The 26,541-nt window shown below is 48.6% G+C and overlaps 10 protein-coding genes across 10 annotated transcripts; 6 read left to right on the top strand and 4 right to left on the bottom strand.

Annotated features, from left to right (window-relative positions):
- Positions 1-265: 265 nt before the first annotated feature.
- N7446_004462 (cytochrome P450) lies at positions 266-2,148 on the bottom strand (the record flags this gene model as incomplete). The annotated part of the gene is made up of 7 exons (XM_058513211.1): positions 266-493; positions 566-673; positions 726-790; positions 848-1,067; positions 1,126-1,759; positions 1,783-2,003; positions 2,062-2,148. The coding sequence occupies 7 exons, from the start codon at positions 2,146-2,148 to the stop codon at positions 266-268; spliced, it is 1,563 nt and encodes a 520-aa protein (XP_058374540.1).
- A 659-nt stretch (positions 2,149-2,807) lies between these two features.
- N7446_004461 (isopenicillin N synthase family dioxygenase) lies at positions 2,808-3,836 on the bottom strand (the record flags this gene model as incomplete). The annotated part of the gene is made up of 2 exons (XM_058513210.1): positions 2,808-3,458; positions 3,528-3,836. 2 exons carry the CDS (start codon positions 3,834-3,836, stop codon positions 2,808-2,810), a joined length of 960 nt encoding a protein of 319 aa, XP_058374539.1.
- A 455-nt stretch (positions 3,837-4,291) lies between these two features.
- N7446_004460 (FAD-dependent oxidoreductase) lies at positions 4,292-5,683 on the top strand (the record flags this gene model as incomplete). Its single annotated transcript, XM_058513209.1, has 4 exons — positions 4,292-4,434; positions 4,484-4,622; positions 4,680-4,875; positions 4,941-5,683. 4 exons carry the CDS (start codon positions 4,292-4,294, stop codon positions 5,681-5,683), a joined length of 1,221 nt encoding a protein of 406 aa, XP_058374538.1.
- A 421-nt stretch (positions 5,684-6,104) lies between these two features.
- N7446_004459 (DUF924 family protein) lies at positions 6,105-6,638 on the top strand (the record flags this gene model as incomplete). Its single annotated transcript, XM_058513208.1, has 1 exon — positions 6,105-6,638. The coding sequence occupies one exon, from the start codon at positions 6,105-6,107 to the stop codon at positions 6,636-6,638; it is 534 nt and encodes a 177-aa protein (XP_058374537.1).
- A 277-nt stretch (positions 6,639-6,915) lies between these two features.
- N7446_004458 (wax synthase family protein) lies at positions 6,916-8,272 on the top strand (the record flags this gene model as incomplete). Its single annotated transcript, XM_058513207.1, has 2 exons — positions 6,916-7,685; positions 7,741-8,272. 2 exons carry the CDS (start codon positions 6,916-6,918, stop codon positions 8,270-8,272), a joined length of 1,302 nt encoding a protein of 433 aa, XP_058374536.1.
- A 470-nt stretch (positions 8,273-8,742) lies between these two features.
- Positions 8,743-10,689, bottom strand: N7446_004457 (uncharacterized protein; the record flags this gene model as incomplete). The annotated part of the gene is made up of 7 exons (XM_058513206.1): positions 8,743-8,816; positions 8,875-9,306; positions 9,369-9,759; positions 9,821-9,928; positions 9,983-10,241; positions 10,301-10,468; positions 10,541-10,689. 7 exons carry the CDS (start codon positions 10,687-10,689, stop codon positions 8,743-8,745), a joined length of 1,581 nt encoding a protein of 526 aa, XP_058374535.1.
- Positions 10,690-11,976: 1,287 nt separating this feature from the next.
- Positions 11,977-13,205, top strand: N7446_004456 (uncharacterized protein; the record flags this gene model as incomplete). Its single annotated transcript, XM_058513205.1, has 6 exons — positions 11,977-12,076; positions 12,126-12,269; positions 12,331-12,398; positions 12,454-12,828; positions 12,910-13,039; positions 13,090-13,205. 6 exons carry the CDS (start codon positions 11,977-11,979, stop codon positions 13,203-13,205), a joined length of 933 nt encoding a protein of 310 aa, XP_058374534.1.
- A 1,914-nt stretch (positions 13,206-15,119) lies between these two features.
- On the top strand, positions 15,120-16,478 carry N7446_004455 (uncharacterized protein; the record flags this gene model as incomplete). The annotated part of the gene is made up of 1 exon (XM_058513204.1): positions 15,120-16,478. The coding sequence occupies one exon, from the start codon at positions 15,120-15,122 to the stop codon at positions 16,476-16,478; it is 1,359 nt and encodes a 452-aa protein (XP_058374533.1).
- Positions 16,479-21,164: 4,686 nt separating this feature from the next.
- N7446_004454 (putative cell wall protein) lies at positions 21,165-23,663 on the top strand (the record flags this gene model as incomplete). The annotated part of the gene is made up of 1 exon (XM_058513203.1): positions 21,165-23,663. One exon carries the CDS (start codon positions 21,165-21,167, stop codon positions 23,661-23,663), a length of 2,499 nt encoding a protein of 832 aa, XP_058374532.1.
- Positions 23,664-24,094: 431 nt separating this feature from the next.
- N7446_004453 (PWI domain-containing protein) lies at positions 24,095-25,966 on the bottom strand. The gene is made up of 5 exons (XM_058513202.1): positions 25,847-25,966; positions 25,698-25,788; positions 25,477-25,641; positions 24,462-25,422; positions 24,095-24,376 (listed from the first exon to the last, which is right to left on the bottom strand). Exons 1-4 carry the CDS (start codon positions 25,948-25,950, stop codon positions 24,535-24,537), a joined length of 1,248 nt encoding a protein of 415 aa, XP_058374531.1. The 5' UTR covers positions 25,951-25,966; the 3' UTR covers positions 24,095-24,376; positions 24,462-24,534.
- Positions 25,967-26,541: the final 575 nt, after the last annotated feature.

The raw sequence follows: 26,541 nt of genomic DNA, 5'->3' as shown, positions 1-26,541 counted from the left end.
TTTTCCAATTGTCTCAACGCAGATCCAGAGACATGCATGTATTTCCAGCCCCGAGTTACTGCATGGCCCCCGCATTATTCTTACATGTAGCTTTTTAGCGCAGTACGTAGGATTTGGGCCTGTTAGGAATCGAGCAGCACAATGTGGCTCTGTTTAGTTGAATATTCAAATTGATATTTCTCAATCAGTACACTGCTCTTCTCTATTTGGACATGTCGTAAAGTCTCAGGCATCCTTTCTACTCCCTATCTTAAGAAAGCCCAACTTAGATACTCTCCACCACATCTCGTCTAGTCAACTGCAACGAAGCATCCGCCTTAGGGGTCCAGCTCGACTTATCCGTATCATAATTGGCTCCGTCACGACCATCCGACACTAAGACTTCATACTGGTGGAAGAGATGAACTACCAGCGATTTAGCGATATGACCAGCCAGGTACTGGCCCATGCACTTGCGGCTGCCGAATCCGAACACGTGGAGATTGTATCGAAGCTGTAGAATAAATGTTAGCGTCTCGGCGATGAAATTTCAAAGGTACCAGTGTTCTGATGGAGTCATACGTACATCAGACTGCTTGATGGTCTTGAACCGAGATGGGTTGAACGCCTCACTGTTGGCACCCCAGAATGGGTTGCGAATGTTGATACCCAATACATCTACAAGGACTTGCGTCTGGATTATTTATTAGCACGGCATGTTAGAAATTGAATGGTTTTCCACTCACATTAGGCTTGACCAAGATACCGTGGAAGTTCTTAACGGTAGATGCACATTCTCCAATAGTGAAGACTGCCGACAATTAGCGCTTGAGACGGGAATTCAAGCTTCACTGTTCAGAGGACTCACTCGTGAATGGTCGAATCCGCATCGATTCATAGAAGGATCGGTGTAAGTGTGTGTCTGTCTGAGCCAAGTATCCAAGGATATTGTCTTTATTTGCCGTCACTTCATCGCGCAACTCTCGCTTAATCGCCTCGTGGTCAGCGACAAGGGTAATAAACCAGGATATGACATGCGTGAAAACGTCAAGGTTAACCATCAGCAGCTCGTCCAATGTATGCAACAGCTGATAAGAAGTCACCCATATTAGCACCACTCTCTACTTGATGGAATAGGAAACTCACCTCTTCCAATGTCAGGTTCCCTTTTTCATATTCCTCCCAGTACGAGACAATCGCCGCCTTTTCGCCACGTGCACGCCGCACCTGCACCATGCCATCGTTAAATTCATGCCACTCCCGACTGTACTCTCGGAGCTTTTGGACAGCCGCAGTATCAAATCCCTTGGCGCCTCTTTCGAACCGATACGGACCTCCGCCGAACATGTATGGATTCAACGCAAGGCGGTTCTCAGTTACCGTCCACAACTTTTGCTCTTCCTTCTCTGACATGGGACCATATATGGATTGGGCCGTGAGGAAGTAAGGGAATTTAGTAAATGTCTTTACGACTGGTATCGTGAAAGAGTGGCCAATTTTCTCAGTTGAGGTCTTTTGACAGTTATCGGTGATGAGCGGTAGCTCCTCCACATATTTCCTGGCAGCACTTTCAATTACCTCAATCTGGTTGACCGCTGCTGTGTGCGTAAATGGTGGGTTGAAGATTTGTCGGACACGTTTCCAGTCTTGACCGGCAAGGAGACCCATACATTTTCCAAGGAGTTCTCCGAGGAACCATCCCATATTGGAGTTTGGTGGCTTGCCATGGTTATTGGAGTCCGATGCAAAGTATTTGAGATCTTCTGGTGTGGTGATGACACTAGGGGAAATGTATCAGAAAACGTTAAAGAATGGGAGCGGGAGGAGACTTGCATTTCAGGATGAGGACCGGACCAGATACGATACACAAGGCCATACTGTCGCCATTTTTCGGAATTGACTCGACCGTTAAGAAACCGTTCAATTACGGTACCGTTGGGGAACTCCCATTTAGGGCCCGAGATGGGCTTGCCCAGACTTGAAACGCCCGAATTAAATGTTTCCAGGTACAATGACACCGTAGTCTATTGCGTTAGTCAAGGAGACTATGGAGGGTGGTGTTTCTATGGATAGTGTGCATACCTCCAGAATCCATAGACCGTATATCCGAATGCCATAATATAGGCCACCGAGGACCAGTGCGAGGGATACCCAGCTGACTACAGACATATTGCTTTTTCTCGGAACAATTGTAGGAGAATTTTGATCTTTGCCCATGCAGCTGCGATCTAAGCTTATAGTCACTACAGGATCGTCGGGGCAACTCGTATCAAATCGGTGATTTGAAATCCACCGAACGAGCTCAAGGGGTCCAAGCTGTCTGTCTACATCTACACTGGATATTGCCTATCATGCGCTGATGAACCACGTCATTGTCCTTCTCTTGCGGCTTGTTGTATATCTAAAATAGCATATGGTAAACTCGTTGTGTAGACCTTGAATTCGGTGAAGGTTCACTCGGCGATGTTGTTCGGCAAATTATTGATCGGCGCTTTTCGATCATCTAATTGGGCCTGGCCAATTTAAATTCCGATAGGTAAGCCATGAAAGTGACAGACTTGGAAGACGTTTTCTAGTAGGCAGCTAGAGTGGATATAGCAAGAGGGAGCACAAAAAGTAAAAAAGATATCACAACATGACTACGGAGTATCCATCTCGATATGTATCGAAGGATGGTGTCTGTTCTACTATGGGAAAAGTAAAATTTTCTATGCAACCGAAAAGTGATCGAGTTCAAGTAATAAATTGAGCAGTAAGTAAAAAGAAGCAACTCTGTTCTCATTAAATTGAGATGTAATATTTGGAGAAACTATCCAGATAACACACCATCAGGCCGCACCAACTTGGGCAATCGACTCTTTGGTCATGGAGTATTGATTGCGGAAACGTTTGACCAGTAGCTGGCCAACCGTCTCACTGTTCAGATCATTCGGGTTTAGTGGGTTCGTGGCGTTAATATCACCATGCCAAAATGTGGCACACGACAACCGCTCACCGTGGGATTTGTTAATGACACGGTGCTTGGCACTCTTATATTTACCACCAGACCACCTCTGTATCATATCACCGCAATTGATCACATACACATCCTCCAACGCGGGGACTTCAATCCACGTCTCCTTTCCCTCGTGCCAGACCTCAAGGCCATCCTTGCCAGGCTGCTGGAACAAGATAGTAACGCCACCAAAGTCGGTATGGGCGCCGATGCCGAACTGTCCTGGAAGTGTGGTGCTTTGTGGCGGGTAGCGAATCATCTTCATCGGGACGATGGCCCTATGCGCGAAGTTTTCTACCAGGCTGGCAGGTTGGCCGAGTCCCTCGAGCAGGATCGACCAGATCGTCTTGCCGAGTTCGCTGGTCTGTTCGTAATACTTCCAAACTGGATCCCGGAAGTCCTCTGTGGGGAGGTTGGGCCACAAGTTTGGGCCGTAGAAACCGGAGAGCTCGATAATGGGATCATCCCGGGCTATATAGAAGCACTGTTACTTTGTTAGTAGCTCTACATAGCGACAGCTTAAGCTGAACTGGAACTGACAAGTTCATCTTACCTCCTTTGCGTCTGGCAGAGGATCTCCTTCCCGAAGAGACATCCCCGCGGCTTCGTATCCTCGACGGCATGGATTCTCAAGGAAAGACATCTGGAGCTTCTCCTCTTGGGGCAAGCTAAACAGATTGCCCATGCTTCGAACAAGATCATACTGGAGACTTGGAGGCACGCCGTGTCCTCGGACTTGGAAAAATCCATACTGCTGGCTAGCATCGTGAACCTGTGCGATAACGTGTTCCCGGTCCTCTGGAGATTTGGGGTTTAGGTATCCAGACAAATCAATGATGGGCAGATTCATCTCGTCAGACATGTTGACGTTTTGGTCTGTTGGCTTCCTGGGATGGCGGGTCAAATGAAGAAGCAGGTTGAGATCAATACCCTATCGTTCCTGTTTTCTGCAGAGATATCAAAAGTTTTGTCCCTCTGGACACATTCACGCTAATATCGTAATATCTGACAGGGCTTCCGTGGTTGATACAGTCAGAGATCCTGTCACTCCGAAAAATTGGATGATCTGACTTCGGCGACGTTCGTTCGGCGCTTTTGACGCAGTCAGCCCCGGCAATCAGTTGAATGAAAAGAAAGGGGCCGAATGTACCGGGTGGCCTTATGTTATTCGGCGTTCATGGTTATATGGTCATAGGTGATTGTTTCGCATCAATGGGGCGTCATTGAAACTACCAAACTTATCAGTGTTGATTCTTCAAGCTCCTCAGCATTAACACTTCTTCGAAGCTTCGAGTTTCGTGGTTGAACCCATTCCCAATGCACGTCTTGATTGTTGGAGGAGGTCTAGGCGGACTCAGTCTCGCTCAGAGCCTACGCAAACAAGGTATCTCCTTTGAGGTTTTCGAGCGCGATGCCGACGAGAATGCCCGATTCCAGGGATGGGCGATTGCCCTACACTCGTATCAGCCCACCACCCAACGCAAAGGGAACTATCCTAACATGTAGCAGCATCATCGATCGTTTATCGTCTTCTGTTCCATCCGATCTGCCAGATCTCAGAGAATCGACGAACCATCTATCGCCTTTGAAGCTTCCACCTCAGATAGCGATGTATCTACCGGGTCGGACGGATCGCGTCGGTTTCCAGGTATAGCTGTGTTGACAACCGTTAGTCTGCGTTTTGTTGACTCAAGATCTTTTTCAGGACTCTCCTCAGTTTCCAATCATCCGTGCGGAACGTGGTCGTCTTCGCAAGTGGCTGGCGACCAACATTCCTGTCCGATGGGGCTGCCAAGTCACGCGCATCGAGCACGACGAGCATGGAGTCTCAGTCCATTTGGGAGATGGATCGATTGCGAAAGGAGACTTTCTGGTCGGTGCAGACGGAATAAATAGTGTGGGTAAGTCAGCCCTTTCCCTATTCTCCGTCCCCCCAGAACGTATTCGGAGATCTGATTGAGTACAGTCCGAGAGCATCTCCTCCACCGATCTAGCAAAGAACTCCTGCAGGTTGTGCCTCTTGCCACAGTTGTCGGTGAGCTAACCCTGTCGGGGGAGGCATTCAAACGCCAATTATCCCTTGGTCACAGCGGTTACATGTGCATACGCTCAGACCTTGGGTTCATCGCCTTCGTCGGGCTGCACTACACACTGCCAGACGGACTTTCTGGTCGCTACTACTGGAATTTCATGCAAAGCAGTGACGTTTCAGATCCCAACCACTGGCTCCAGACGGCCAGTCCGCAGGAGAAACGGGATCGTGTACTGAATGCGATCGGTGGCATGCCGGCTGAATTACGCGAGATCTTTGAGCAGACCCCGGTCGAGGGAATCCGGCCCGAGTCGCATGTTTGGCGGGATGTCGAGTTGGATAGCTTGCCAGTTGGTCGGGTCGTCCTGGTAGGAGATGCGGCGCATGCCATGACCCCATTCCGTGGTGAAGGTGGGTATCATACGTTGATTGATACACTTCTCTTGGGTAATATCTTCGGAGATATGAATACTGGTGCAAAATTCAAGGATCCTGCGGTTGTCGGGGAGATAATTGCTGGTTATAATGAGGAGATGCTTCAGAGAGGCAGAAAGGCCGTGCAGGATTCTAGAAATCTGCATGGAAATGCAGGACGAGTTGGGCCTGATGGGAAACCCTTAGTTGTGGAGATGATGCCATTGTCAGATGTGGAAATCAAGTTGGGAATTGATAGTTGATGTGTATAAGTTTAGATTGTTCGTAGTGCCTTGGGAAGTTACGAGGCCTACTCGTGGGATAGTTCCACGCCCGTTGAAAACATACAGTATATGCCATATATGTTTTCAAAGCAAGCGTTTCATTTTAGCCATAGCGAGCTTGAAAGTCACCTAGCATAATCAGCGATGAGAGATCAGTAAAAGTCGGTTTCAAGTTCGTCTGATCTGAAGTATTTATACATTAGTCATAGTTACAACTCTTACAACTCACCAAAGGCCCTTTCCTCACATAGATTTGAATGATGAATGATAAGTACTTCTTTGTCTATTCTCTTCCCCGAGATGGCTGCACATGACGTAATCACCGAAGGCATCCCATTCACCTGTGCAGCGACCATCACCTACCAAAACAACCCTCAATACTCGAAAGTTGGATGTTACAATGAATCGAACGATGACTACGAAAGCTTATGAAAACGTCCTTTCCTTTTGGTTCGGCTCCAAATCATCCCGCGACTATCTCAAGCAAAAGTCATTCTGGTACGGCAGCCCAGCAGACGACACCTACGTCCGCAAGAACCTAGGAACATCCTACGAGGCCGCAAGAAGTGGCGAACTGGACTCATGGACACGAGCCGGCGAGGGCGAAGGCGCCTTGGCTTTGATATTGCTACTTGACCAAGTACCCCGAAACATCTTTCGGGATAAGCCACAGGCATACGCTACAGACTCTAAAGCTATCTCTGTTGCTCGAGTGGCTGTCGGAGAAGGCTGGGATAAGAATATGCCTAGTATTCAACGGCGATATATCTATTCGCCCTTCAATCATTCGGAAAACTTGGAGGATCAGGAGTTGTCCGTGAAATTGTTTACGGAGTTGGGTGATCCTTATCATTTGCAGTTTGCGACGGATTACTATGAGCAGATTAAGCGTGATGGGCGGTTTAAGCGCCGTGATCAGATTCTTGGACGGTGAAGGACATTAGTGGCGGTCGGGCATTGAGTGTGCGCTCAATAGGTGGCTTATGAATTTCTTTTTCATGATGTTTTTTGACTGTGTTTTGGCTGTTTTTACAAATGGTCTCTGTATAAAATCCTAAAAAATGGTAATGTATGAGTCGAAGTGATACATTATTTCTCGATGGAATGTTCGGTGGTGTGTGCGGTGGGGTTTAAAAGTAATCGCAGCATAAGCATCGATTTTTCCCATTCCACCCAGACACCAACACCAAATTGTCGAGACCAATGTCAAAATGTACGGACTATACGACTCTACAGTCGCAAACATTCTGGTATTCGGGTGCTTCTACGTGATCCAGATAACAGTCCCCGCCGTCGTCCTCATCAGCACGCGCAAAGGGTCCCCCTTACGCTATCTTTGCGTACCATGCATGGTATGGGTAGCCAGTCGCTTTATCAGACCCTTCGGCGCGTCCGGTAGTCCAGAATGGTGTCAGGCAATAACTCAGCTCATTATTGTTACTATGCAAGCCCTGAACTTTTTGCTGATCACTTCCATGGACGGCCAAGAGATTTCGCGCGGTGCGAAGGGTATCCAAACATGTGGATCTCGATTAACTACGGCACTTCGCTTGCTTGGTCAGACTCGCGCCGTCAATACGCCATGGCAGGTCAAAAATGTGCCTTGTCATCCGCTGTATTACGCCCGACGGGGTATGGCGGTCCCAAGAAGAGGGCGATTTCTTCTGCGGCAGTTTGCAATTGCAGCATGGCAATATCTTGTTCTTGATATTGTTCAGACTATAGCGCAGCAGCAGGCTATGGGAAATGACCCTCAAGAACCAGTGCCGTCAGCAATTGAATGGACTGTGTCGGCGGTCCAATGGGTAGAACGGATCGGCACACATCTGTCTATCTGGTTTATTGTGAATCGGTTGATTGGTGATCTGGCATACCGAGTTTTGTCAATCATTTTCGTGGGGATTGGATCTGACTCCGCCTCCGACTGGCCGCCAGCCTGGGGGAGAATGGGTGATGCGTTTACATTGCGCGATTTTTGGGGGTGAGCTTGATCAATTATATATTAGTGGATGGCCTTTTTCTAACATATTATACAGAAAGTTCTGGCATCAGTTTATGCGCCGGCCCTTTACATCTATTAGCAATTTCGTTTCGCGAGATGTCCTAAACTTGACGCGATCTTCGTTATTGGAGCGATACACAAATATTTCTATTGTTTTCTTCGTCTCTGCGGTATTCCACGTCATTGTTGATATACTGCAGAGTATTCCGACGGAAAAGTCTGGTTCTATACCATTCTACCTCGCATTTATCCTCGGAATCATGTTGGAAGATGGCGCACAAGAGCTTTGGAAATATTTGCAACCCCGAAACGAGCCTGAAAGGGAAGCAAAGACATCAACAAAGGAGGTTGTTCCCCTTTGGAAACGGTCTATTGGACTAGTATGGGTTATGCTATGGCTTGGAGTCACCTCGACCTGGTACTTTACGCCAATGATTCAAGCCACCACGGAAGACATGCGCATGGTTCCCGTCAGTGCCGCCAGAAACATTGGTCTTGGTCCACTGACTGGAATCGTCGCGATCAGTGGTGCAATCATTGCATTCGCATTCGAGATCGAGATATAAGTCGAATATAAATTATCGGCACCACTATCAATCGCCCGATTTATTACCTGCTTCGTAGTCTTGGCGCAACCTGCAACATTCCAACCTCAATGGCGAAGAACGGGAACCTCACTGGGAGTTAACATGGCTCCTTTGCATGACCAAACTACTAAGAACGGCCTGTCAAGGCGTGCGATAATTATTCCCAGCAAAAGGTACTTCCTGTCCTTCCTTTGGATGAGGAGTGCCGATTAGGCAGGTCAAATGCGACGGGGAGCCCCCTCCTTGCGAATCGTGTAATCATCGTATTGTATCTCACATATGACAGGAACGTCAAAAGGGCACCCAAATGGTCATCGAATCAGTTAGACTATACTACCACATCGAGTTCACAAGGATGAGGACATGTAAAAATGGAGAAAGCGTCAAATTCAGATACTAAAGTCAACAATCATACCAAAACATCATAAGATCTCGTCTCCACAAGCTATCTAATCAAATGAAGGCCTAAAGTCATATCTCACACAGCTATAATCGATGGAGCCACCAGCACCCCCATTGTTGCCTATGGTATATGTTAGCTTTTGTGCAACGCAGAGAGACGAACGGCCGGAGGAACTTACACTTCTGCCAATCATCCAATAAAAGCTGCCAACAGGTGTTCCCAAGATTATGCGCCCCTCCAAAAGGATACCGTGCATCTTGCTCGTCTCCCTCGCAGTTCTCAATCCAGGACATGGTAAACTTAAACTTAGTGCTTCCGTACGTCGACTTTAACTCAATTGGATCCGAACCTGCCTTCAACTTGGCCTTGTCGTCGGAAATTCCAGCACAGCCAGTAGCTGCCATACTGATCTCACTACCGCGAACATCTCCATGTGATCCAAACTGATCTGCTGTGTGGCATTTCCTTTCTTGAAGCCCGTGCTGAGTGAATGTATCAGGCTTTGGCTTAGGCTTGTCGGGTACAGTAATTTTGTAGCTGAAGCTTGCACTACAGTCATCGACCTTGGCGCTGGCTTCTGGCTGGATGGAATGGCTGTCATAGCCCTGGCCTATGTACAATTAGTAAGCATGAAGGGCAATTTATATCAAATGCAGTGGTGAGGAGACATACATTTACCAGCCATGGACTTGAAGGCTGCTTTGCAGTCAGTCTTGCAATTCTTCCCAGGATCGAGCTCAAAGTGGAACTTGTAGTTCTTATAAGCAGAGGACGACACATCTTTGGCTGTCAGGTCCTGACTGCGCTTCTTGCTCGTATCCCCGCTGCAGAACTTGTCGGCCAGCTTGCTCATAAACGAGACATCGACTGAGACGGCCTTGCTGTAGTCAGTGCTAGAACATTTGACTTCTGGGTCTTTCGGCTTCTCAGCCTCCTCGTCCTGTTTCTTCATGCTATCAACCAATTTGGTTAAAACCTTCTCAAAGCTTTCAACCTCGGACTTTGTCCCTAAGGTGTAGATTTCCGACGTAAGCTCATAGCATTCACAGCCCTCGTTCGTGCCCTGTGTCAAGTCAATACCATGTCAGCAAATCGAAATATAATTTCAAGGCGAGGGGCCGTACAGTTGTGCATTTGTTATCTTTTCCTTTGCAAGTATCATCACTGCAAACTAGCACCTCCTTCTCCGGCTTAGGGCATTCTGCCTTACATTTGCAGTCCTTGTAGTGGCCCTGGCTTGATGTTAGTAGCTAACCAGCAATTGAAAGCGTATAAAGGTCACGAACAACAGTACACGACCCCTTCTCTCCTTTGCAGTCATCGGCTGAGCAATCGGGCTTCTTGTCATCCGCAGGACATTCCTCCCTACAGGGACATCCAGCTTGATCGCCCACGGTACACCAACCATCCAGAGGTTTGCAGTCCTTGCAACTGTTCTTTGTGTAATCTTCATTACACACTTTCTTCGGATTTGGAACTGCGGCGGGAGGGGCGATGAACCCTACTGGTGAGGGTGGGAATGGAATAATAAGTGGTAGACCGGAGCTATAAGGGATATGGTATTAGTTGAACCGCATCCGTAAGAAAACAAATTGTATTCTTACCCTGGCTTGCCTGTCTCCTCAGACACGCATTCGCAGGTTAGGCCACAGCCTTCTTTGTGCCATTGCTTGCATCGATTATAATCGGACCACCACCCCCGACCCCTCTCATTGTCACAGAATCCTTTCTTTTTGCTGTCTCCTCCACATGTAGAACATTTATTGGGAGGGCTAGGCAGTGTTAGCTCAACTGTCGTCAGGGTAAAGAAGCCTCTAATGTCTTATGGGGAGTTAGTGTCATACTTTGGACAGGTAGCGAAAACATATTGATCATTGAATCCTCCTCCGCGCTGTTCGATTATGGACCCCGGCCCTGTAGAGTCCTTGGGAATAGCCCATACAAGCTGGCATGCTAAGGCAAGAGCCAGGAGAGAATGTTTAAGCTGAACCATCTCTCTGATAATGAAAAGGAAACAGGTGATGACTGTCAGTAGAAAGGTAGTGAGTTAAGCCGGTAGGTCTAAATGGGAGCAGTTATCGAGGATATATATACCCCCCGTGGGGAATATGATGGAATGAAATCTCCAAGCTAAACTCCGAGAATATCCTCTGCATTGTTGGACATCTTGAACTGAGACATGACAGTGGTAGTGCAAGGCGTTTTTGCCCCATTTTGTCAGGAAGGAGTGCAGGGCAACCAGCGGCCCCCGAACACTGTTACTTCTTAGACCCTTGTATTCAGATTTGAGCATGAGGAATTTCAGAACGGTCTCTATACAATCAAACTCACCAAATTTAGACGTTGGAGGGGGCGGGAGTAAGCCACAGCCACACGGCTAAGGTTTGGCCCGTGCAGGACGACCCTGTCAGCATTTAGTGTTGCGCTATAAAGCATCAGGATCCAATCAAGGCACTTTGGCTCTAATCAGGGCGAAGAAAGGATTTTCCGCCCGCTGAAAATGGCTTGGACCCTGCGGCTCAACATTGGTAGCCGGAATTATTAGATACAAAACTTACTATTCTAAGCTCCTTGTAGCCCTCGTCAAATAGACATGGTAGAGGATGATGCAGGGTTCATTTCCCTCTCACACAGATTCAATTCCTACGTAGCATAAGTCAGTCCCCGGGGCGTAACCCCGAGTGCTGGCGCCGTGAAGATACAACTAGGCTCTCCATCTCAGAGCTTGGCCTGAATATAGCCCGACAAAAGATAATGCGGTGAATATAGTACAGTGTATTACTTTAGTCGCCTGTAAATACAAAGCTAGATGATGGTAGTGTGGAAATCCCTCGCCCGCTAGTTAGATTTCTGACTTGATTTTCGGATACAAGCGACGTTGTTGGCCCCCGAACAATCCTGCTTCTTTCCGAAAATACTATTTTTGGAGTGAATGAAGTTTCAAAATGAGTTGATGAGCCTGTGTTAGGGTGAAGTAGCCCCAAAACCTCAGCTGCCAAGTATCTGGCATACTGCACCAAACTCGAACCCGGCCCTAAACAAATGCCTCATGTCAATCTGGATTAAACTGATGACCATAAGCAAATACATGATGGCAGTTTGTGCCTAAGCCAATGCCTCCATTGCATTGGGGGCTATCCCAAGGCTGATTTTCCTGATCCAACTCATTCTGTGATGAATGTCTCAAGAGCTAGGGACCAAAGTCTGTAAGACATCCCAAAGACTTAAAAGCTGTCAGGATCCCCTTCAATTGTCTTTCCAACTTCAACTTTTGATCACAATGGCTACAATGGCGTGGACCAAGGTCGTAATTCTTCTTCCTCTCTTTTGGCTGCAGCTCGCTTGTGTACATTCCTATAACATTGACAAATCATGCGATTGTTAGTATTTTATCTCCCGGAATTTGGAACATGCTAATATGTGAAATAGCGATCAAATCCAAGTTGGAAACGGCCGTCCAAAAATCGATGGCCCTGGCTAAACTTTCCTTTGACGAATTGGGCGAAGATGACCCAAATGTCAAGGAGCTTAGAGGGTGGTTCTTCCTCGACAAGAATATTGATCAAGTGAAAAGTACATCTTGATGCCATTGGAAAAAAAGATGCATACATTGACCTAATCCTCTATCACACAGTGGTCTATCACAACGTGCAAGAGTTCGGAACACTCAACAAAGCCGACGCGGATGGTGTGATGCAACCAGTAAGCTATTTCCAGAAGCTCCAAACCGAGAAGAAGCTCCAGCTCACAAACCTAGACCATCTACTGTGACCTTTCCCGATATGAAGAGACAACGAGGAAGACGAAAGATGGAAAGGACGAGCCAGCCCTCTTTGACAAGGAGAGAAAAACAGTCTCGGGTTTGAGCAAAGAGTATAAAGGTTGCAAGACTGGCGACACAGTGGCCTACAGGAGCAAAACTGAAAGGTTGACGGATAAGAAGATACTTCACAACGATATTCAAATCTGCCCTTGGTATCTTGCTGTCCTTGGCCACTCACCTTTTACAACCCTCGATAACCTTCCTGATCGCACGGGCAAGCCAAGCTATGATCCTACTCGGGCTTTCTCTAACAGTGAGCCTAAGGCAAATGTATTTGCTAGTCGGCTCGACGTTGTTCTATTACACGAGGTCAGAACCCCTAGCCCCTGCTCTCCTTTGGACGGGTTTGAGCCATGGGCAAACTTGTATTTGCTAACTGAGTTATATTAGTTTACACATGCATTGCCGGACTATGCGGGATCCACCTTGGATCATGCTTATAAGTGGACTGACTGCACCGCTGTAGGGAATAGGGAAGTAGGGTGCATGAATGCGGATTCATATTCGTTATTCGCCACAGGTGAGCCTAGTTCTATTTTCATTCTTAGACTGTTTACTAATGGTTTCCAGGCGTGGATATGATCAAGGTCCGCGGGTTCAAATTTACCAAGGAGGGGGGTGCTCAGAAGATCAACAAGGCGACAAAGCGAGCTGAACAATTGGTTATGAAGCCTTGGAATGCGTGATGGTTGATATTTGGTTCAAGTCAAGGATTTTGTTAAGATTGTGATTCTGTTTATTTCACCCAACCGGCAATTAAATGGCAAGATTGGAGCTGTCTATCATATGGGAATTCCTAGTGTGCCAATGATTGCTGTAAAAGTATTCCAGTCATCGCCGTCTAACAGCTTCAGGAAAAATAAGCGCCTCTTCTATTGGCAATCCTGTTATCCTCTTTTGGAATTGCTTGAAAGCCCGTAGCCTTAACGAAAACACAGAAATTATTCAAGTCAATCAATACAAGTGACAGGCATAGAACAGGTCACGGTTTCCATCACCAGCTCGGGTTTTTCAGGTATAGGATCGTCATTCCTCGTTACCTGAAATGGCGCACCGGGAAGCAAGCTTTCAGAACCTCCAATTCCCGGCCATGTTCCCTCGACTTTGAAATCTTGTATCCAACCAAGTTCCATGAGTGGCGTGAATAGCCTTGCCTCCTGGTCGGCAGTCATCATATTCCCTGACTCTTGGTCCATCTTTACCCAGGCTTGGACATGCAAAAGCCCCTTCATACATTTTATCACATCCCACAAGCCTGTCCATTGATCAAACCACTCCTCATCGAGGATTTGAATCCGACGATCGAGGCATGCATGTAAGAACGAGATTTCAAGCGATCGAATCGCGTGGAAGCTCCGAGGCGGTATGGCAGATCTAATATCTGAAAGAATCCGAAAATCCGATGAGTCCATGATTTGGAGATGAATACTACTGTGAGACCATAGGATATCCACAGATTCGGAATAACTGTGTAGATCCTGTGAGTATATAGAATTAGAAATCAAGCAGAAATGAGAACATACATCTGGCGACAAGTCAAGAGAATTGGAAGCCGTTTCCGGCTTGTTGGATCTTTGTCATGTGTTACACATTCACACCACGAGCCGTCTTGGATTTTGTATGATAAAAAGTGATATTTGCGGCCTTTGGAAGGACAAACACAGTGTCGTAACTTTGGGCCTCCGCTGAGCATAAATGCTATTACCTTGTCTCCGAATATGAGTTCATAGATTTGATATCGAATCTCCACAGGGAGTTTCACCAAAAATGCACTGTCGTTTTGTTTGGCTGTTGAGGTCACGTCCATGGTGAGTTAGTTGCACCAGAGATAATCCTGGGAAGTCGCGTAATGAAGCCTCCGACGCCCTTGAAGCTTTGTCTTCCAGAGAAGACAGTCGGTGGAAGTATTTGCGACGGAAGCTATCACAATTCAAGGTAGGTCCAGCTCACTAGGTTGACACGTAGTTGCTGGGGTAAGAAAGTTATAGACCATCCGACCATCCAAATATGGCGACACCACGTGACCATGGGGCTGAATGGGGGTTCTTGGAATTTAAATATCAAATAAGATGGGTTGTTGCCTTGGGCGAGTATATTTAGAAAGAGTATTTTAAGAGAACACCTCGCTCATTCCAGGGCGGGTTGATCGTAGTGGGGTAATTGGGGGCGGATTCACAGCGAAATGTACTGGAGATATCGGAGCGACATTGACTGTATGCATCAATACTTGCCTAATAGGAACTATTTAGCCAAACAAAACTTCGCTTGGCTCGCTCAAAGCGACGATACCGGATGATCGAATTTATCCAATACAGCCTACGTTTACGGGGTAGCCGAGGGGCCGCTGACAGAAATGATATTATTAGGAGATTTGACTTGTTTGTAGGCATCGTTGTGGGCTCTCAGACATTTCAGAGATTGATTTTATGTATAATTACAGATTACAACTTATTGTTTGCTCGAGGAAATGCCGTTAAGGTGATGTCGCGAATCCGGTTTCACGGGGCTCGTGCACAGAAGAGCCGCATGTTGTCGGCATCCCCTTTCCTTCACTTTTATTGTCGCGCTGCTCAAGAAGATCGCTGTTGAATTGAGTCAAAATGTCCAGAACCCCGATCACAGCATGTGACCATTCGTCTCTCTGCTTTTCGTCCTCCCCACATGCGACGGTGGCAGGTTTTAAAGGACTAACCAAACGACAACGTGTCGCCGCCACGAAATCACAAAACAAAGTCTCTGATGATCCAAATGAAAAATTTCTCCAAGAAGATGATCGAGCATTCCCTGCTCCTTTACTCCTTCCGGGGGATGATCTATCCGAGGATCCAGATTACCCTGCGCAGAGCTTCCAAGAATGGGTTGACGATGAAGACCGCAATCCGGTGACTCCCAAACAGAACAAAATTTATCTTTGTTCGATTCCAGAAATCTATGATGGTGTTGAGTTTCTCCGAGAATGGAGACCACAAAAGCGTCTCGAAACTGTGAATGAACAGTATCAGCCACCGAGTCCACTCGTCGTACAGGGCTATCTGGCTGCTTTCTATCATGGCTTGCCTGTTAGTATGGCACCGTCACATAATATGCGTTTTACGAAATGGGATGAAAACAAAAAGTCATCCCGGAAGCAGAAAACCTCCAAGTACGTGGGTCTGGATCTTGGGGGTGGTGAGATTGTGCGAATTCGTATACGCGAAAGACCAGAAGGAGACTACGCCGGCCAGCTCAACTTGGATGATCTGCTCGACGCCGCCATTACCGTGCTACCCAAAGATGCATACGCCCTGCTTCTCCTTGTCGATTTCGATCTCTACGAAGACGACGAAGACGACTTCGTCTGTGGTCGTGCATACGGAGGGAGTCGAGTTGCGGTGGTATCTACTGCAAGATACAACCCCCTATTAGACTACAACTACGATCATAACATTGAGCGTGTTCATCCCTGGCCTGCGTCCCATTGTGAAAAATACATGAACACCTACACCGAGGAAGAATCAGACGGCAAGCCACCACCGAAAAAGGCTCGGACAAGTGCCAAAGCGTCGCATAAACCAAATTCAGCACCGTATGGACCAATAAAGGAAGCCATATCTGCCTATTGCACTCTGCAGCAAGCCAAACCGTTCGAAGAGCTCCTTCCTCGACCGCTTAATGACCTCTGGCTAGGCCGGGTGTGCCGGACAGCAAGCCATGAGCTGGGTCATTGCTTTGGTATAGACCATTGTGTATATTATGCATGCGCAATGCAAGGCACTGCGTCTATTGCTGAGGATGCTAGGCAGCCGCCTTACCTCTGTCCCGTCGATCTGGCTAAGGTTCTCCACGCCACTTCTGCATCTGCTTCCGATCGGTATAAAGCTCTTCTCGAATTTTGTGATCGGCCAGCACATAGAAAGTCGTATCTGTTCAAACCGTTTGCTGCTTGGATTAGGAGTAGGCTGGCTGATGTTGAGGGCTGATCTCACCAACTAGGTTTCTGTGACGGGATGCTCAGTCTTATTTCGCAGAGCAGCTGCAGATTGATTCGGGGTAAATAGAAAATTAAAATTGGTCGTTGCCAGACCCATATGAGTTTTGAGAGTAATTTTAGAATACAATGAGACAAAAAAGTCAAGTCGCTCTCGTGGGGGACGCACACAGACCATAGATATATATCAGTATAGCCCCATACAAATGAAGCAGTTACACCACCACTAACTTTCCATTACAAGTTTTCTTCATATTTTTTTTGACAAGAAACATCTCACCAGCAGTCATCTCATACTAATCTGCGTAGGGCGATCTATATTCAACAATACAAAGTTCAGAGTTCCATGGTTGTATAAGCGCAAGGTCCCAAGCCGGACTAGCCCGCCATCAACCACCTGGTTTAAACTCTTTACGCATCCAAACATGTATGTTCTAGTGAGATCAACAGGGAAACTCGAAGTGAGATGATTTATCCTAACCCAAATCCAAATTGTGACTCAAATATCCGCCCAAGTAAAAAAGACAATCTCACAAGCCACGCAACATCTCAATCTACTAACAACGATATGTCGATCCGCAAACTCTGGACTCTACTACTATTATGGACCGAAAAGCAGCTCACAAATATTGGTAGGTTAGCACTCATTGAGATACTCCAACGCAAGGGACATGACTCAGAAGAAGAGGGACTTGGTCCCATTCTGGACTGGTCGCGTTCGATAATCCAACAGAAAATCATACTCCGGAAAATCATTAAACGAGAAGTTATTCTTCAGAAGAAATGCAGGGAGCTCTCTAAGTATTAGTCCTATATCTTGAAGAATCAGCTCACGGAATCTATCCTGGAACTTATAGAACTGGAACACGAACATCGGCACCTCAAGGGAATCATTCTGTCGTTGAAAGAGCCTGTCCATGTTCTCCTGTAGCATGACATGTTTTGACTTTCTTGTTGCTTCATAGTGGATACACGACTGCGCATTCCGTGGTAGTTATGGAAGGTACTGTAGAGGACATATCTGAGCACCTGCAGATTGATGTCATAAATTGCTGAATATGGAGCCGTCGTGCTCATGGATGGAGATCTAGTCAGATGCTTAAGAAAGAGGCCGGTTCATTTCTACTGTATATCGATGTCAATGTTTCTCAAAATTGCTCATGGCGTCAGAGGGTGTACTATGTTAGCATTTGGGCGTTTTCTTTGGATGCATCATCATGTTTTGATCGAGTTTTGCTTTGCAAAGCAGGGATCTGTCACTGTTCATTTTCACACGAGTGCTCAACTTACTTAGTTACTCAATGATTCTGATGTCTCCTTTCGAAAAGTGCCTCAAGCATCCTTTTTCTTTTTTCGTTTTTTTCTCTTTTTCTCACTTTTGTCGCTATGTACCTTGGTGGCACAATATCGACGTCGCTAGTTTCAAAGACAACTGTTTCATGTAAACACTTGAGCCCACCTGCATCTATCTTGCTGTTGTATCCTGCTCTGAATGTATTATTCATGGAAAGCAGGGCTCCGGTCGGCTGTATGAGGGCATTATTTTCAGGGTAGTATTGGAAAATATTTTCCCCGGTAAGTTCTCTAGCTCGATTATTCTTGAACTGCTGATCTCGAAAGCGGGTGTTTCACGCTAATAATTGGGGCCATTGTTTCGAGTTGTCTTTCCATGGCCCCAGATCGATCCGTGAACAGGAGGAAGACAGGCGCACATTGTTAGTATGAGCGCATTGTCTTCATCGGCTTTTGGTGAAGTCCACCAGTTCTCTGATTGATTAGTCTGTCGTCAAAAATAGCAGCGTTTCAAGCAGAGTGCGAACCCTGGGGCTGGACGGAGGGGCTCAAAGTTCACTTGCTCAATTTTTTCTTGTTTTTCGCTGGGCAATAAACATGAAACAAGGCCGAAGCCCCGAGGAATGGAACACATCCACGTGAGAGATCCAGTGAGAACGTAGCTCAATTTTAAGCTTTTTCCCTACGTTTCGACATTCGAAACGAAGCTATTGTTATTTTTAGGCTCTTTTTGTGGTAAGCTAACGCTAAAGCAGAACATAAAGCCATAGGGCGAGGAACTCTGTCGGCGAGGGTTCCGAAAAGGAGAATACTATTGCAGCCAAGGATATACGCGTTGCACTAGCCGAACCTTGTGAATTGTGCTCGGAGCACATGTTCTATGATTCTCTTCGCACTATTTCAATTCTATATTGACTAAATTGAGACAGTGGCGCTGGTATTATTGTTCAATAGAAGGGGGAAAGCTTTAGTTGAGGGCTCAGGGATGAACGGCTCCTCAAATTCCAAGGCAGAGATTTTACCAGGCAGTTTTCGGACTTTTGGCCAGGAAAGTGATGCGAATGTGTTGTCTTGCCTTTTTTTTTTTTTTTTTCTTTTGTTGTGTTTTCTTTTGCAATGATATATCTCCGAGAAAGCCGTTCACAATGTGACTCCTGCACTTGATCGATCGCAATAAAAACATGTGCAGGGGTAAATCCTTCCAGCAGAACCCGGCCACCTGCAGCTAAGAGAGCAAATGCATGCTGCAAGTGTCCCACTATTTCCTTTTCGACCTGTTAAAAACCAGCCGAGAGGCAATTTGGCACAGGGGGAAGATGATTTTGCCAGTTGCGAGCATTCCCATATGCACTGCGACGTGGGTTGGCTCGTGAAAATTGTTCGCGTGGAGTGAGACATGCCCAATCCATACTAGACCATACTCAACCTGATCGGGTGCCTGTTACAACCTGTGCATGTGCCCTACTTTGGCTTCCGAGGTTGATCACCCGAGATGAAACCTCGATCGCGTCAAGATTGGAGTTCTACTGGCTAAACGAACCGGTGCCAGAGAATGGGGGGAAGAGGCACTGGTTAGCGTGGTTTGAAGATGGTAGTTAGTGGATCGTACGACGAAGGAAGCTTGAGGCGCTATGTACATGTACGGAGTAGGCAGTGAAATCCTTCCGACCTTTCCGTACCTTCGTTTAAGTCCTTATGTCGAGGTTGGTGGGTCCCCCTTAGGGCTTTCTACCGAAACACACCATTCGCCACTATGTCACGCTAGTCCAGGGACGCTTTTTTAGGGCGTCTGAATAATAGTTCCCACTTGAAAATTCAATACAATTTATTCTTATTTGTGCTTATGGATCACCGCACCACGCCCGAAGTGGAGTCTCGCTATGCTGAATTGTGCTTAATACACTTTCACCGTCGTTACAATTCTGACCCGGTGGCGTCTGCTAGTGCAGACTGCTCTACTGCTAGTGCAGGCAGCTCTACCTCGAGGGTCTAGATGTTGCTTGTCCTTGTTTTGCTCCCCATAACTTTCACCCCACGGTGGAGACCAGACGGGTATATTGTTGTCTGTGATTTGATAACATTGAGTATGTATTTGCATTGTCCGTAACCGTGTCTCTTCACATTATTGCTGAACCATGGGCGACCGTGGACCTTAAGATATTAACTTATACGATTGTAGATATAAACCCGAATGTTGTTTTTCGTTCTTCCGCTAGTCAGTTAGTACATCCACAATCAGCAAGACCAAAATTTAGTCAGTGGCTGGCGGGTTAGAGCCATTGGATTTGTGGTGCAGCAGGGGAGCCGAGTCTTGATTTGACAGATCTGTCTGACTGCGAAGCCAAATCCGACCTGTCTATCTTTGCCTAATAGGGTCAAGAGCCTGCAGTTGTTCCTGGTCTAATTCCCCGCGGCTGTGGATCATGGGTGGATTCGTAACGGGGCACTCCAAATCGCATATACTTACCCCTGCAGACGTTCCTGGGTTATACCTAAGTATGTACTTTAGTTTCTGTTCAGACTCGACTCCAACCCCATTGGAAGTAGTGTATTCTCAAGGGGAAAGGGAACATTAATTGCTAAAAATGTGGAAAAATAGATTTGTCTATTTTGAAACAATACGCCGTTGGCGGGTCCGGACGATCTTTTCCGGCCTCGAGGCGATCAACGCATGGCCTAGTGATGTGCAGTCGTCTTTGCCCTTTTCGACTTGGCATCATGTCACTTGCCCGTGGTGTGTTTGCTTTAGGAAGGCACTTTTCTTTGTCTTTTAGGCGAATTGATGCTCAATTCTGAGAGAAGATATCCACTTAGGCTCAATGGACTACCAAATGGGTCCGCCATTCTCAACTCTTCTCAAAGTAGGATGGTACAGTCAAAATACAAGATTTAATAAAATAACCTGATACACTGACTCCATACCCAAGAATAGCACGCCCAAGAAGTGATCCACCTATGCTGTAATCAATCTGTTGTTGACTTCTCACTGGCCTCTAGCAAGATCCACCCGGCCGTGAAAGATCCAGGTCTCCATTTCTCGACATCCCTGAAGCCTAAGGGGTAGATAACTCCAATTGTGGACATCAAGGCCGGGGTAGAGCCAGTATGCTTCTATTCCGACCCGGTGGCTGAATCGAGCCGGGAGTGTCCCGGCGCAGGCATCGAGGGACCAGGGGGTATAAAACCTAAGGTCGATCACTCGTTTTGTTCTTGGATATTCATCACTGTTTCTTTTTCCTTTTGCGCCTTTCTTTTACCCAGTCTATCGTTAATCTGACGGCTTGTCCCGTCCATTTCCGGTCTTTCGCTTTATATCCTTCTATATTGCAAGCGTTTGGCCTATACACTCGTTATCACACATTTCGACACATTCGAACTCTTAAACATGCGTTCCTCTCTCGTTCTGCTCGCCGGTCTGGCGGGCTCGGCTCTCGCTTACCCTACCGATATGGCCGTTGAGCGCCGTACTTTCGGTCTCCTCGCTGAGATCCTCGGCGGTGTTTCCGATCTCACCGTCGACGTGACATCCATTCTAGGTGCTGTCCTCGGTGGCGGACACCACAGCCACTCTTCTTCCCTCCTTGCTGGTCTCGGAGCCGAGGGTGCTGCCGCTCTTCAGGGTGGTGCCTTGGGTTGCAAGGCTGGTGTCATTCACGCCGAGGCCCGTGCTGCCCTGAAGGTCTGGCTGCACCTCCACGCCAACCTCGAGGCTTCTTTGAAAACTTCCCTGATCTCCTGGTGTGAGGGTGACGATGAGCTCGTCCTCTCCGCTGATGTCTTGGCTGCTCTTGCCGTGTACATCCCATCGTGCGCCGATATCGCCGCCAAGGGTCAGCTCTACGTTACCATTGATGGTATCTTCGGTGCCTCCTCCCTCGAGTCTGCTCTCGTCCTGAGTGCGTCCCTGCAGTCCTCTCTTTCTGCTTGGATTGAGGCCGCTGTTGGCCTTGATGTTGACGTCAAGGCCGGTCTCAATGCCTGCGCTGCTGGTGGCGTTGTCACTAGTCTGACTGCTGATGTCAAGGCTAGCCTCCTCGCCTGGATCAACGGTTCCAACTGTGATCTCAGCGCTGAGCTCAAGGTCTCCGTTCTGGCCTGGATCAACGGCCACCATGGCCACGGTCTCGTTGAGATCGGTGCCCTTGGTGAGGCTGCTCTCTCTACCATCTCTGTCGGTGCTTCCGTCGGCGTTCACGTCGAGGAGTCCGGTATTCTCTCCGTTGGAGGCCAGGCCTCCCTCGCTGCCTTCCTCGGTGCCGACGTCTCTGCCGACCTCAGTGCCGATGTCCAGCTCGCTCTCGAGGCCTGTGCTAAGGGCAAGCTCGCCACTGCTGTTGATCTCGACATTCGTACCAAGCTCGCTATCTGGCTCTCCGGCTCCGACTGCTCGCTCGGTGTCGAACTCAAGGCCGTCGTTCTCTTCTGGCTGTCCTTCGGTGTTGATGCCTCCGTCTCCGTTGACCTCGTCAGCGGTGTCCTATCTGATGTGACTGGTCTCCTCACCGAGCTCCTCTCCAGCCTCAGCGTCGACCTCCGTGCTGCCCTCTCCGTCATCCTTTCCGGTGGCAGCCTCGAGTCTATCTCCCTGTCTGCTCGCGCTGAGCTCGCTGCCTTCCTCGGTGGTTGCACTGGCCTTGAGATTGACGTCAACATCCAGCTCATCATCATCGAGTGGTTCACTGGTTGCTCCATTCCCGGTGCTCCATCCGGCATCAAGTCGTCTTCGGTCCCCAGCCTGCCTTCCAGCACCCCGTACGTTTCCAGCACTGGTGTCCCCTCCGCCCCCGGCGCCAGCGTCTCTGTCTCCATCCCTAGTGGCCCTGCTCCCTCCGGATCTTCTCCCTCCGGTGGTGCTTCCGGCTCTGCTCCCTCTGGTGTCAGCCCAACTGGTTCCGTCCCCAGCGGCCCCGGCGCTAGCGTCTCTGTCTCTGTCCCTGCCGGCCCTGCTCCCAGTGGCTCTTCTCCTTCCGGTCCTGAAACCACCCCCTGTGACACTCTCACCGGCGTTGATGTTTCCAGCACTGTGATCCCCGGTGGTTCCTCGCCTTCTGGCTCCGTCCCCAGCGGCCCTGCTCCTTCTGGATCTTCTCCCTCGGGCCCTGCTCCCTCTGGCTCCGTCCCCGGCGGCCCTGCTCCCAGCGGCTCTTCCCCTTCCGGCCCTGAGACCACCCCCTGTGAGACCCTCACCGGCGTTGACGTTTCCAGCACTGTGATTCCCGGTATGCCCGCTCCCTCCGGTGGTGCCTCTGGTCCCGCTCCCTCTGGTCCTGCCCCTACCGATGGTGCCTCCGGTCCTTCTCCCTCTGGTGTCAGCCCTACCGGCACTCCCGTTGCCCCCGGTGCCGGTGAGAGCACCACCCCCTGTGACACCCTGACCAGCGAAGAGATCTCCAGCACCGTCATCCCCGGCATGCCCGCTCCCTCCGGTGGTGCTTCCGGCCCCGCTCCCTCCAACTCCGACGTCAGCCCTACCGGCACTCCTGTCCCCAGCGGCCCTGCTGCCTCCGGTCCCAGCGGTACCCCTGTTGCCCCCGGTGCTGGCGAGACCACCACCCCCTGTGACACCCTGACCAGCGGAGAGATCTCCAGCACCGTCATCCCCGGCATGCCCGTTCCCTCCGGTGGTGCTTCCGGCCCCGCTCCCTCCAACTCCGACGTCAGCCCTACCGGCACTGCCGTCGTCCCCAGCGGACCCGCTGCCACCGGCGGCTCATGGACCGAGAGCTGGGCTTACACCCAGACCAAGGAGACCACCATCTCCGCCACTGTTCCTTGCGAGACTGGCTCTGGCAGCGTCCCTACCATTACCGCCCCGGCCGTGGCCTCTTCCGTCACTACCGTTACCGCTACCGTCACCGCCACCGTTTGTGGCTGCGACGAGTAAACGGAACAGTACACTTGTTTCTCAAATCATACCCACTGAGAAAGAATTTCCTTAACTTTTTGTTTACGTTTCTCTGTCTTTCATGACAAGATGACCTTCGCCCCCTTGGGGAGTGGTTGGCCGGGTGGTCTCATGGACTCCGCGCACATCTCGCCCCCTTGGGAATCTGTCGTCCTTGCCTCTGTCCTATCTGTAGATATCTTATTATAATTCTAATCTGCTTGTGGAGGTTCAAACCTGATCATTCTTGTATGTGTGGTTTTGCTGAGAGGAGGCTTGGATAATGGTACGGATGAAGTTCCCTTGGCATATATTTTGATGACTTGGCATATACCTTCTTTCCCTTTAATGGAGTACATTCCTTTCATGTATTGATATTTGGTTACTTGCTTGTTTTATAGAGGTGAATTCTACTAGATGTATTGAATCATGCAAAAAGTTCGTTTACTGCTAATTTTCTGGAAAGACGAAATTTCACAAAATCTTCCTACATGCAATTGCTAATTGTACGGCGCTAAATGAACTCGTTTCACTTGTTTTCAAACGTATTGAGAAGCCCTCTGTCAATGATTTGGATGTTTTCACTGCTTGTCCGTCTTCGGTGAGCTGCTCACCTTGTCGCTAGAACGACGCATAGCGAGGATTTTCTCACGGAGTAATTTCTCTCGAAATTCCGTTGAAGATAACCGCTTGGAGATTGGTTTTTCGGGTTTCTAGATGAGCAATTATGTATTAGTTTTGAAAAAGTCAAGTCGAAAAGGAGGTAACAAGTGTTCGGGGTAGAATTGGGAAACAAACATCAGACAAGATATCAATGTGTCTCGAGAGAGGTGTAGATTGAGGGCGGATTTGGACGTTCAATGACCAACGTTCAATGACCAACCTCATCAGCATCTTTCATATCTTGATCATCTGCTTTGGAAGGTCGTCTGGAATATTCCTCATCTTCATCAGCCTTCTTGCGTCGTTTCTCATCGGGTGAGGATACAGGAGATTTGCTACGCTGGCTCCTTTCCGTAGGATTGTATCTATCCATTGAGCGTCGACGCTTCGTGTCCTTCCTCGGGCTTCGGCTCCGGCTCCGGCTATCACTGGGACTGCGACGCCTGCGAGTATCACGGCGACGGTCACGGCTGTGACTACGACTGCGGCTGTGACTGCGGCTCAGGCGTCGAGGGTCGCGGTCGCGGGTCCTGTTGGATCTTCCTGAACGGCGGGAGCGAGAGGGAGATCTGGAGCGAGAGGCGTCTCGTCTGCGGCGGTCTCCTCTGGGAGAACGTGAGCGGGATGCATGACTGCGGGTAATGGATCTAGCACGGTCACCGTAGTCCGGACTGCGCCTTCGCGGTCCTCCACGTCTGCGTCGATCCGGGGAGGTTGAATTGCTTGGGGAGCGGCGACGGCGTTCACGGTGTCGTTGGCGCGGCGCATCGCGGTCGCGGCGGGCGGGTGATTGCTGCGGGGATCGAGAGCGAGATTGCGCAGAGGTCCCAGATGGCCGACGACCTCGGCGGTTATCAGGCGGAACGTACGAGTCAAAGTCACGCCGGGGCCCAGCTTCACGGTATCGACCATGGTCCCGGTCTCTGGGAGGGGGAGATCGCCTGTCAAAATCTCGACCTCCACGGCCACCGCCTCTTCCCCCTGCTCTTCCACGATCCGAACGCTCTTGGCGTCTGATGTTGTCAATATCGCGTTCACGTGTTTGCTCCTGTTCCTTCTGTCGGCGTGACGCTTCAGCAGCTTTCTCGGCCTCAAGCTAGGTCGAGGTCCGGTTAGAAAAATCCAGGATATAGATAGGGTTGGGGTGTACCTTTTCCTGTATGAGCTCGAGCTTCTTAGCTTCCAGAAGCTCTTTCGGAACACCCTGTGGGTTTTCTTGGCCGCTCAGACACAATGACCATAGCTCCTGGCAAAATTTGGGGGTATCTTTATCGAGAAATCCAGTTAGTTGGATCTGGAGGGATTTGATATCGGGCTAGGCGTAGAGCAAAGTCAGCAAGCTGCAAGACGATAGTTGTCCGATGGCCATACATAGCGTGGTCCCTCCAAGTGCCCAAAGCACATCTCAATAACAACGTCATCCTCGTTGCCTAAAATCTCAGATATGCGTTTGGCGATCCATCTAGGGAGATCTGTCAGTCCGGGGGTTCAAGGTCGAAAAGCCGGGGAAGTTTGCTCACTTCTTCATAACCTCGACGTTCACTTTCGTCATGTCCACCTTCCGATTGAACTCGGGAGGGAACTTGGTCTGCTTCAGCAGCTTGGCATCGACACTTGAGGCCATTTCGCGAGAGATGGAGGTGAAAAAGAAAGATACTTGAACTCCAAATACATCCCGTCGCCGAGCCGCACTCTTGGTCTTTCGCGTCTTCCGGAATATTGCCTAAGGCGGTAACGAAGCTTTGACCACAGTACAGAAGGACAAACGACTAACATTAAACTAAGAACTGATGGAAAAAAACGTGTTGAATGAAATAATTACGTTCTTGTATAATGGAATTTAGATTATTCTATTCTGAAGTGTCACCTTGCGCTACCTGCTGGGTTACACCATAACATATATATTTATGAATGGATATCCTCAATAGCCACTCTATATATATATGAATAACCACTTCCAAACTGAGAAGAACAACATAGTTTTGGATCAATTCCTTTCTCTTCTAACACAGCTCAGCTTCGCAAGTAAAGAAGAACTTAAGATCCAAATTGAAGATTAATTACAGTTTGCATTTTGGGGTGTCAATATAGGTACATGCTAGCTGATGATCTCTCCTTGATTGTGCATGTTGGCATAGCAAGCCGAGGCTAACTTCACCACAAGGAAAAGACAAATGGGCACTGATCATGTCTGTCAGCCTCAATTCAAACTACT

This window comes from Penicillium canescens (genome assembly GCF_028828765.1).
Source record: "Penicillium canescens strain IBT 15451 chromosome Unknown utg000003l_segment0_segment0, whole genome shotgun sequence".
Classification (NCBI taxonomy): domain Eukaryota; kingdom Fungi; phylum Ascomycota; class Eurotiomycetes; order Eurotiales; family Aspergillaceae; genus Penicillium; species Penicillium canescens.
The sequence above is the reverse complement of the archived record's forward strand: the minus strand, read 5'-3'. Positions and strand labels throughout refer to the sequence as shown.